Genomic DNA, 11,372 nt, shown 5'->3' on the forward strand with positions numbered 1-11,372 from the left:
TAGAAATGTGGTTTCTCCAAAAATATTACCTATGGATTAGTTGTCACATTTAGCACATTTTAGTTTTGACATTTGAAAACTTTTATTGTTTGACTTTATTTTAAATTTGAATTTGGACCGGAATCGAACCAACGCGAGTTTAACAATTAGTAATCATGATGACATGGCATCATTAGTGGAGGTTCACTGTAGCTTAATTATCCGGGCGTCACAAACTTGATCCCATGAGTGAAGAACGGCGCGGCGAAGCGCACGTTAGCCTCTAGTGAAAGGCAAATAATCTAGATCAAATGGATAAGTCTATATAATACTTCCTTCACAAGGCTTCAAATTGGGGGAATTCTTGAGTTGGAACCTACACTCAAAAGTTGAACTTGGCGGCCTCATGTTTTGATGGATCTTGAGCTTCTAATAGCTATATTAAGCTACACAAATTATATGGTAGTTCCTTCAGAAAAGGGCCAAAAAATGGAACATTGAATTTGCGAAGGAAAGATGGGGTTAAATTGATCAAATTGGTCCAAGATTGATACTAGACGTGAATATATGTGCAATGACCATCTCCAAATATTTTCATAATATTTGGAGATCTATAAGCATTTTCGAGGATTTAATTCCTCATATGGTAGTAAAAGAAAAAAAAATGAAAAATATTGCACATGACATACAATTCTTTTTGCATACCTAGAGCTTGCAGGGTTATGAAAGTCACGGGGAATTTTAGTAGAATTTGCCAACTAAAGTAAATTGAGGTTCCTTTGTATTGGCTTAATTCCTCAATAGTTGGAAATAGGGTTTGAGAGGCAAAAATCAATATGGAGAATTTTTTTGGTGGCAAGGATCTTGTGAAGAATATCTCAATGGTATAGGAGAAGGATCGCCACTAGACTAGCAACATCTAACAAAGATGAAATGAAAATCCAATGATCACCGAAGAAAAAGACGAGAGCCAAATTCAGGGAAAATAATAATAATAATAAAGGAGCAAAAATCAGAGCGTTCCGATATAGGGAGGCCTGCAAATGACGACCACTAGCACTACGAGCGGTGACCCCATGTGTTGCGAATGGCATCGAGCGGTGCTGGAAGCTAGAGCGGCCATGCATGAGTCAAGGAGGACGGAGCACTGGTGTGAGGGAGCGACGACAATGATCACAAGTGTTACGAGTTGCGACGGCAACCGAGCGACATTGTGTGCACGATGACTACATGAGGTGGGAGCTTGCAAGTACCGCCAGCTCACCTGTGGTGTTGTGAGCGACGCAGGCGGCCAGTGGACCAGGGAATGTAGTGCCCCCACCCACATGTTGTGCAAGCGCTGCGTAAGATGGGACGACGTAGAGCAGTGTGGGACATCTAACAAAGGTGGGGAAACGAGCTATGGTATGGCTGCTGGCAGCCTGATCGAACGGCTCGGGAGGCGACCGATTGTTGGCTGGCATCGGTCGATCAACACATGGTAGTGTCCAAACCGAAAGGGAATCCAATTTTCATGTCTAGCGAGTAGCATCGCACCCCATCAACAAAATCAAGAGCCTGGTGCCGAAACAGGCGCCACTGCCTGGGCGGCTGCTGCCGAAACCAAACCCAAACTCGACTGCCGCGGCGGGAACGAGCGAACCAGGTCTCGACCGTCCACTCCCGCACCCGCAACCATCCACGGACGAGATCGCCTGCCGCCTGGCCTTCCCGCCAACCGTTCCAGCCAAATTCCCCGTATCCCCCGCCGCCGCGCCGCGGAGCCAAAAATCCCAAATCGTTTCGTTCCCCCCTCCTCATTCGCGCCTCGCCCCGCCCCGCCCGCCGCGCTGCCACTGCTATTTATTTCCCCCAAATCGCCATTGCCCACAGCAGCAAGGAATCAAGATCCAATCACCTCCCTTCCTCTCCACTCCTCCCCCGCAGCAAGAGAGATCCAGCCAGATCCGTCCAGTTCCATGGCCACCGCCGGCAACGCCCCCCGCTCCCGCAAGCGCGTCGAGGCCACCGTCCTCAAGCGCGCGCGCGACGGAAGCGCCTTCACCCGCTGGTAACTTCCGTTCCCCCCTCCCTTCTCCTTCTCCGATGCTTCTCCGATGAGTGATTGAGTGAATGACTGGTTTGTTTGGTTGGTTTCAGCGAGGCGTGCAACAAGGACGTAGCCATCGTCCTCATCGACCTGCACAGCTGCAGCCTCGACTCCAAGATACGCCTCAGCCTCGGTGCGTTTCGGTTCCTCCCCTCTTTGACACATCTAGGCCGCGTCTGCGTACTGCCGCGCTAACCCCACTACTCTCGTTTTTGATTTCAGAGTCGCAGGTGGTGGAGAAGGCCGTGGAGATCCAGGAGAAGAAGAGGAAGGCGCCCTCCGCTGCCGCCGGAGGCAAGGGGAAGAAGAAGAGCAAGGCAGACGGAGATGGTGCCAAGAAGCCAAAGGCAAAGCGCCCACCAACTGCCTTCTTCCTCTTCATGTAATCCTCCCTTCATTACTCCTTGTCGTGCCATGTCAATTGGTCCGAAATCTTTGTTGTTTGTGACCTGACAAGACCTGATTCGATTTGCGTCGCAGGAAGGACTTCAGGGTGGAGTTCAAGGCCTCCCACCCCGATGAGAAGGGTGTTGCCGCCGTACGTCCTGTTCATCCCTACTTTATGAATGGTTTGTTTGTGTGCTGTGTTGTGTCTCTGACTCTCCGTGCGTGTGTCTGGTGGTGAAATGCAGGTTGGCAAGGCAGCAGGGGAGAAGTGGAAATCCATGACTGAAGAGGAGAAGAAGCCCTACAATGACCAGGCCAAGGAGCTCAAGGCCCAGTTTGCCAATGGCGAGGGCAGCGCGGTAATTCCCTGGGTTCCATACTAGATAAATCAATCAATTCTTCTGAATTGCTTTGACATTGCTATTGGTGAGTCTTGGCTTGACTGTTCGTTTGTGTTTGATGTTGATGCAGGAGAACAATGTGGGAGATGAGGAGAAGGCAGATGCTGACGCAGAAGAGGTGGAGGATGCGGAACAGGAGGTGGATAAGCCAGAAGATGCCCCAGAGGACGAGGAGGAGGAAGAGGAGAAGAACGAGCTGGATGATGACATCTAGACGGGACTGAAGAAGGGTGCTAGTTTCTGTTTTGTAAATGGCAGGTGTTCTACCTATCTGTCCTGGGCAACCTGAATCTTGGCCTAAACTCTAGTAGCAGCAGTAGTGAATGTTGTGGCTGGTTGCCGTCTGTTTATCATTGTTATGGAATGGAAGGAAAGCAGGGTTGATGTGGTGCTTGATGAATGACTGAATCTTTCTGCCACTGCATTTCATTTGCAATATGTGTGAAACTACCTCTCCCAAAATAAATGTCTCAGCTTTAGTACAACTTTGTATTAAAGCTAGTACAAAGTTGAGATCAAGAATAGTTACCCATCATTACTGAAATAACAATACAACCTTATGCCAAGTAGTACCTAGGCTGTTTCGGCTGAAAATTTCAGTGCTGTGAGTGGCCTTGATAGGATATTTTGCGACAAGTTGCAACAATTGTCCTGGCCTAGTCTAAGGCCTCCATGGTATATGGGGCGGCAAGTACCAACTTTTTGGCATCCTCTGCTTCAGGGTTCTGCAATTTTGCATATCACTGATATCTGATGTCAAGATAACCAAAGCTGTATCAGTCAATGTTTACTTTGCAGCTACTTAGTTGACTTGTGTAGAAAAGGCCAGACTGAACTTTATTATTTAGAACCTACAGTAGTAGACTTGCCCTGATGTTCATTGGTAGAATATGTCAAAGCACCCTGCTTGCTTATATTTTTGGCTGGATACAGAGTTCAGAACAGGGATCTGGGAGTGCCATGTGAGTGAAATGTTACTTCAGAATAGAGACCCGGGGCTTTCAGTTTTACTCAGACTTGAGGGAATTTCTGAATCGCCTTCAGTTCAGGAGCAGCCTAATTGCAGGATCCAGCATAGCACCAGCGACAGGCGAGTTATCAGCTGGCAGTCTGGCCGCACCTGCAGCATCTCTAGCCCTTCCCAAAATCCTTTGATCACTAAAAATTCTTCTTTTTGAGGATTTGGCAGATTGCTGCCGATATATTAAGAGGGAATAAAATAACAAACCGTCTGATACAAGTTAATGCTGTAGGCAATAAGCAATTGCCTCAGCCAAAGCAAAGAGAAAGAAGAACAATCTTAATCCGGCTCAGGTGGAGGTCATTCTCACAATATGAAATCCATTGCATTGTGAGATGGAAAATGCTGTTTCCATCAATATCCGAGGACCCGAAAACTCTGCAGTTGCGCTCCTTCCAAAGGTTCCAACAGCTGTATATGGTAGCGGGTATAGTCTTGTTGTCCAGTTGGCCAGAAAGGTTCCACCAATGGCATAAGGACTCGGTCTGATCAACAGAGGCGCACAACGTGTTGGAGTTCAGCCATTGGGTAATCAGGTACCGGATGGATCCGAAGAGATAATATTTGAGGAGGAGATGCAAGGTCCCCCTCTCCTGATCACAGAGGACACATAGATCATTGTGTGGCAGCCCCCTTTTGGCCAGCTTGTCATCGGTGAAAATTCTCCCGGCCAAGCATAACAAAGCGAAGAAACTGCACTTGGGCCAACCTTGGACTGCCAAACCTTAGAGTAGCTTGTGCTGGTGAATGATCCATGGAATTGGCTCAAATATGCAGATTTTGGCAGAGTAAACCTAGGAGGCACATAGATTCCAATTGACCGTGTCCTTGCGTTCCGTCTGCAACTGAACCTGACGAAACCTAATCCATAGGTTAACGAATTGACGTGGTACAGAGCAGCCATCCAAGCCTGGTTAGAGAGAGCCTTGTGGCACCCCGGCTCACAGAAAACCGAAACGCCCCATATTCCAGCCCAGAGATCGAGGTGAAGTTTTCTGGAATACGGCAGTGCTTAGCATAGAACAAACCAGCTTTCTATCACAACACGAATATGAATATAAGGTCTCCGATATTACAATGAATAATATCGGCACGGCGACACCACACCAACCACGCTTGTTCTATACAAGCAGCATAACAAATCGAGGCAGCAAAACAACTATTGGCAGCGGAACAACATATGGCGACGATGGACTCCAATCCGCAGGGACTCTGACTGGAACGTTTATCCTAACTCGCGAACACAGGAACAACACCAAACAAGCAAGAAATCCAGGCACGACATGCAAGCTGGCATGACACGCCAGGTCAGTACATTGAATGTACTTGCAAGCTCATAATAACCAGAAGCATTCAAGACAAATAACAGCATGGCAATTACAGGTTAAGCGGGAATTATCATGAGATCATCAAGATAACATGGCATGAACAACATGAACATAATATCACTAGAACAATAGGAGCATGGCATGAACATATAAATCTGATGATACTAGCATGCAACATGATGACACTACATGCACCACTTATTCTGTTCGGGTTACCTCGTAACCATCACATGCATCACTTACCCACCTTAGACATTACACGATCATCTCAGGATCAAATCAAGCTTGGTATAAGCAATACCGTAGTAATCATTAAATGACCACAAGGAGCTTGATCTTTACCCACGATTCTCGCACAACATCACGAATACTTATCAACTTGGTATCCTCGATACCACGGTGATCATTCACGGATCACAAACGGAACCACTCTAGGCTCAACGGGTTACGTCGTAACCCAACGATGATCATTCACGGATCACAAACGGAACCACTCTGGGCTCAACGGGTTACCTCGTAACCAAACAGTGATCATTCATGGATCACATCACCAACTTATCTCATCATCGAACCGGGGTTGTTATTAAGCAAGTTATTATTATTACTGTTGACCCATAGTGTGACCGACACGAACTGGGCCCTTATCCGCGGGCACGACTATCGATAGATTTAATATACACTCTGCAGAGGTTAGTACACTGTACCCACACCACGGAACCCATGGCCTCTCGCTCCCATTCGGGTGGACCAACGACATTCCGACAAAACCGATCAACTGCGATGACACTCTCCCGGCCACTCCGACCAACTCCCCTCTGGCCAGGTCTTGGGTGGCCCCGTGATACGTCTCCAACGTATCTATAATTTTTGATTGTTCCATGCTATATTATATCCTGTTTTGGACATTATTGGGCTTCATTATACATTATTATATTATTTTTGGGACTAACCTATTAACCGGAGGCTCAACCCAGAATTGCTGTTTTTTGTCTATTTCAGAGTTTCGCAGAAAAAGAATATCAAACGGAGTCCAAAGGGAATGAAACCTTCGGGAACGTGATTTTCGGAACGAGCATGATCCAGAGGACTTGGACCCTACGTCAAGAAAGCAACCAGGAGGGCACGAGGTAGGGGGGCACGCCTACACCCCCAGGCGCGCCCTCCACCCTCGTGGGGCCCACGTTGCTCCATCGACGCACTTCTTCCTCCTATATATACCTACGTACCCCCAAACTACTAGATACGGAGCCAAAACCCTAATTCCACCGCCGTAACTTTCTGTACCAGTGAGATCCCATCTTGGGGCCTTTTCCGGAGCTCCGCCGGAGGGGGCATCGATCACGGAGGGCTTCTACATCAACACCATAGCCTCTCCGATGAAGTGTGAGTAGTTTACTTCAGACCTACGGGTCCATAGTTATTAGATAGATGGCTTCTTCTCTCTTTTTGGATCTCAATACAAAGTTCTCCCCCTCTCTTGTGGAGATCTACTCGATGTAATCTTCTTTTTGCGGTGTGTTTGTTGAGACCGATGAATTGTGGGTTTATGATCAAGTTTACGTATGAACAATATTTGAATCTTCTCTGAATTCTTTTATGTATGATTGGTTATCTTTGCAAGTCTCTTCGAATTATCAGTTTGGTTTGGCCTACTAGATTGATCTTTCTTGCAATGGGAGAAGTGCTTAGCTTTGGGTTCAATCTTGCGGTGTCCTTTCCCAGTGACAGTAGGGGCAACAAGGCACGTATTGTATTGTTGCCATTGAGGATAACAAGATGGGGTTTATATCATATTGCATGATTTTATCCCTCTACATCATGTCATCTTGCTTAAAGCGTTACTCTGTTCTTTTGAACTTAATACTCTAGATGCATGCTGGATAGCGGTCGATGTGTGGAGTAATAGTAGTAGATGCAGGCAGGAGTCGGTCTACTTGTTTCGGACGTGATGCCTATATACGTGATCATACCTAGATATTCTCATAACTATGCTCAATTCTATCAATTGCTCAACAGTAATTTGTTTACCCATCGTAATACTTATGCTCTCGAGAGAAGCCACTAGTGAAACCTATGGCCCCCGGGTCTATTTTCCATCATATTAATCTTCCGTCAACAAGCTATTTCATTTTACGTTTATTTTGCTTTCTTTACTTTGCATCTTTATCATAAAAATACCAAAAATATTATCTTATCATATCTATCAGATCTCACTTTCGTAAGTGATCGTGAAGGGATTGACAACCCCTTTATTGCGTTGGTTGCGAGGATTTTATTTATTTGTGTAGGTGCGAGGGACTCGTGCGTGGCCTCCTACTGGATTGATACCTTGGTTCTAAAAAATTAAGGGAAATACTTACGCTACTTTGCTGCATCACCCTTTCCTCTTCAAGGGAAAACCAACCCAGTGCTCAAGAGGTAGCAAGAAGGATTTCTGGCGCCGTTGCTGGGGAGTCTTCGCAAAAGTCAAAATAGCAAGTATCCATCACAAACCCTTATCTCCCGCATTACATTATTTGCCATTTGCCTCTCATTTTCCTCTCCCCCACTTCACCCTTGCTGTTTTATTTGCCTCTTCTTTTGTTTGCCTTCTTCCCGTATGTATCCTTGTTTGTGTTTCCATGTGCCTTCTATTTGCTTGCATCTTTGCTTGCTAAAATCTATTGATATGGATCCACTTAAAGTGTTGTACTTAGATCATCTTCGATCCTTATGCGCTCGTGCTGAAACCCCAACTAGCCTAGTTGATGGGAAATCTTTAGATGAGCATGCTCATTTTGTGCGTCACCGTTTGTCTGAAAAAGGGAGACTCTTATGGAATCAAATAAACAGATTGCTGTGTTATGCTTGGAATCTTTGTGAAATTTTTGATTTTACTTGTTGCTCTAAGAACCCTAAAAAACACCTCCCCTACCTATGTGAGTTTAATGATATTGAAATCTTATCTTCTTATGCAAAGGGTGTTTATAGTTACTACGATATCGAACGAATTAAAGAATTTGTTGCTTTTAAGGGTGCTTATGAAGTTGCTTATTTGATTGAAAAGTATGATATTACTCTCTACGAATCTGAAATTTTTGACATACTTAAATATTGCTATGAAAACTATGCTCATAATGTCCATGTCAAAGAATTTATTGAAAGAATGACCGTTGCTTCGGAAGAAAATAATGATATGCATGAATCTATAGATAATTATGATTCCGATGATTTGATTGAAATATCCCTTGATGAACATGATGCTTTCTATACTTGTGGCCATGATGCCAATATTTATGAAGATGAATTTGCTATAGTTCCTTATGTTAAACATGAGATCGTTGCTATTGCACCCATACTTGATAGTTCCTTCGATGAAAAGCATGATTGCAATGATGTTATTATAAATTCTCTTAATGTAAATTGTGTTAATGATATGCAAAACCCTAAGCTTGGGGATGCTAGTTTTGCTATGACTATTATTTGTTGCAATGATCATGATTGGGGTGATTCTTCTTTTGATCTTGAAAATTTATTTAAGCCCCATGATGAATATGAGACTGATAATAGTGTTTGCAATATTATTGAAAGTGGGTTTGGAAGAGTGTCAACTTTAGATCCCACATATTTAAAAAATGTTCAATCTTATGAAGTTTTTGATAAAAGTGGGTTTGTAGAAGTCATGACTTTAGTTAATGTTAATCCCACTATTTTGGAAGAGTGTCAACTTTGCATGCATGTGGATCGTGTTGAAAATATTTTATGTGATAGCTATTTTGTTGAATTTTCTTATGATCCTATATGTAATTATTATGAGAGAGGAAAATATGGTGGTAGAAATTTTCATGTTACTAAATTACCTCTCGTTATGCTGAGATTGCTATTGTTTCTTTCTGCTTCCTTGCATATGCTAGTTTTTTCTTACCTTGATAATTTGTTTGCCTATAAGACTCCTATGCATAGGAAGTATGTTAGACTTAGATGTGTTTGTCACGTGTTTTATGATGCTCTCTTTGTGCTTCAATTCTTGTCTTTCATGTGAGCATCGTTGAAATCTTAGGCCTAGCTATAAGGCTCTAAAGAAAATCGCTTGTTGGGAGGCAACCCAATTTTATTTTTATTCCTTACTTTTTGCTCCTGTTTAGTAATAAATAATTTATCTATCCTCTGTTTTGGTTGTTTTTTTGTGTTTAATTAGTGTTTGTGCCAAGTAGAGCCGTTGGGAAGACTTGGGGAAAGTCTTTTTAATCTTGCTGTAAAAAACAGAAACTTTAGCGCTCACGAGAATTGCTGCCATTTTTATTTGGAAAGTTATATTTAGTTAATTCGTTTTGCAGATTATTAATAGATAAATTCGTCATGTCCAGAAATTTATTTTAGAATTTTTGGGGTTCCAGAACTTGCGTTAGCTACAGATTATTACAAACTGTTCTGTTTTTGTCAGATTCTGTTTTTCGTGTGTTGTTTGCTTATTTTGATGAATCTATGGCTAGTAAAATAGTTTATAAACCATAGAGAAGTTGGAATATAGTAGGTTTAACACCAATATAAATAAAGAATGAGTTCATTACAGTACCTTGAAGTGGTGTTTTGTTTTCTTTCGCTAACGGAGCTCACGAGATTTTCTACTTTAAGTTTTGTGTTGTGAAGTTTTCAAGTTTTGGGTAAAAGATTTGATGAATTATGGAACAAGGAGTGGCAAGAGCCTAATCTTGGGGATGCCCATGGCACCCCAAGATAATATAAGGACACCTAAAAGCCCAAGCTTGGGGATGCCCCGGAAGGCATCCCTTCTTTCGTCTACTTCCATCGGTAACTTCACTTGGAGCTATATTTTTATTTACCACATGATATGTGTTTTGCTTGGAGTGTCTTGTATTATTTGAGTATTTATTTGTTAGTTTTTCAGAATCATCCTTGCTGTACACACCTTTTGAGAGAGACACACATGATTCAGAAATTGTTAGAATACTCTATGTGCTTCACTTATATTTTTTGAGTTATATAGTTTTTGCTCTAGTGCTTCACTTATATCTTTTAGGGCACGGTGGTGAATTTGTTTTATAGAAATTATTTTTCTATCATGATTCACTTAGATTATTTTGAGAGTCCTACAAAACAGCATGGTAATTTTCTTTAATTATGTTAGGCATTCAAGATTAATAATTTTCTTCTTCTTATGAGTGTGTTGAATACTATAAGAAGTTTGATACTTGATAATTGTTTTGAGATATGGAGATGGTGATATTACAGTCATGCTAGCTGATTAATTGTGAATTTGAGAAATGCTTGTGTTGAAGTTTGTGATTCCCATAGCATGCACGTATGGTGAACCGTTATGTGAAGAAGTTGGAGCATGAATTATTTATTGATTGTCTTCCTTATGAGTGGCGGTCGGGGACGAGCGATGGTCTTTTCCTATCAATCTATCCCCCTAGGAGCATGCGCGTAGTACTTTACTTCAATAACTAATAGATTTTTGCAATAAGTATGTGAGTTATTTATGACTAATGTTGAGTCCATGAATTATACGCACTCTCATCCTTCCACCATTGCTAGCTTCTCTAATATCACACACCTTTCGCCGGTATCATACACCCACCATATACCTTCCTCAAAACAGCCACCATACCTACCTATCATGACATTTCCATAGCCATTACGAGATATATTGCCATGCAACTTTCCACCGTTCCGTTTACTATGACACGCTCCATCATTGTCATATTGCTTTGCATGATCATGTAGTTGACATTTTAGTTGTGGCAAAGCCACCGTTCATAATCTTTCGTACAAGTCACTCATGCATCATTGCTATCCCGGTATACCGCCGGAGGCATTTATATAGAGTCATACTTTGTTCTAGTATCGAGTTGTAATCATTGAGTTGTAAATAAATAGAAGTGTGATGATCATCATTCATAGAGTATTGTCCCCCAAAAAAGAGAAAGGCCAAATAAAAAAAAGAAGGCCCTAAAAATATAATAATAATAAAAAGGGACCATACTACTATCCTTTTACCACACTTGTGCTTCAAAGTAGCATCATGATCTTCATGATAAAGAGTCTCCTATATTGTCACTTTCATATACTAGTGGAAATCTTTAATTATAGAACTTGTCTTGTATATTCCAATGATGGGCTTCCTCATAATGCCGTAGGTCTTTGTGAGCAAGCAAGTTGGATGC

The 11,372-nt window shown here is 42.7% G+C and overlaps 1 protein-coding gene across 1 annotated transcript; it reads left to right on the forward strand.

Annotated features, from left to right (window-relative positions):
• Window positions 1–1,820: 1,820 nt before the first annotated feature.
• On the forward strand, window positions 1,821–3,256 carry LOC125524539 (high mobility group B protein 7). Its single transcript, XM_048689577.2, has 6 exons — window positions 1,821–2,029; window positions 2,119–2,201; window positions 2,291–2,450; window positions 2,549–2,606; window positions 2,701–2,814; window positions 2,927–3,256. Exons 1-6 carry the CDS (start codon window positions 1,938–1,940, stop codon window positions 3,068–3,070), a joined length of 651 nt encoding a protein of 216 aa, XP_048545534.1. The 5' UTR covers window positions 1,821–1,937; the 3' UTR covers window positions 3,071–3,256.
• Window positions 3,257–11,372: the final 8,116 nt, after the last annotated feature.

The sequence above is a fragment of the Triticum urartu genome, chromosome 7A (assembly GCF_056163025.1).
Source record: "Triticum urartu cultivar PI428250 chromosome 7A, HENAU_Tu73, whole genome shotgun sequence".
NCBI classification, from domain to species: domain Eukaryota; kingdom Viridiplantae; phylum Streptophyta; class Magnoliopsida; order Poales; family Poaceae; genus Triticum; species Triticum urartu.

Excerpts from the sequence above, each read along its gene's own strand:
- LOC125524539 (XM_048689577.2), top strand. The coding sequence starts at position 1,938 with ATGGCCACCGCCGGCAACGCCCCCCGCTCCCGCAAGCGCGTCGAGGCC. Across the intron at positions 2,030-2,118 it reads GGAAGCGCCTTCACCCGCTG|CGAGGCGTGCAACAAGGACG; the intron begins GTAACTTCCGTT and ends GGTTGGTTTCAG. Across the intron at positions 2,607-2,700 it reads ATGAGAAGGGTGTTGCCGCC|GTTGGCAAGGCAGCAGGGGA; the intron begins GTACGTCCTGTT and ends GGTGAAATGCAG.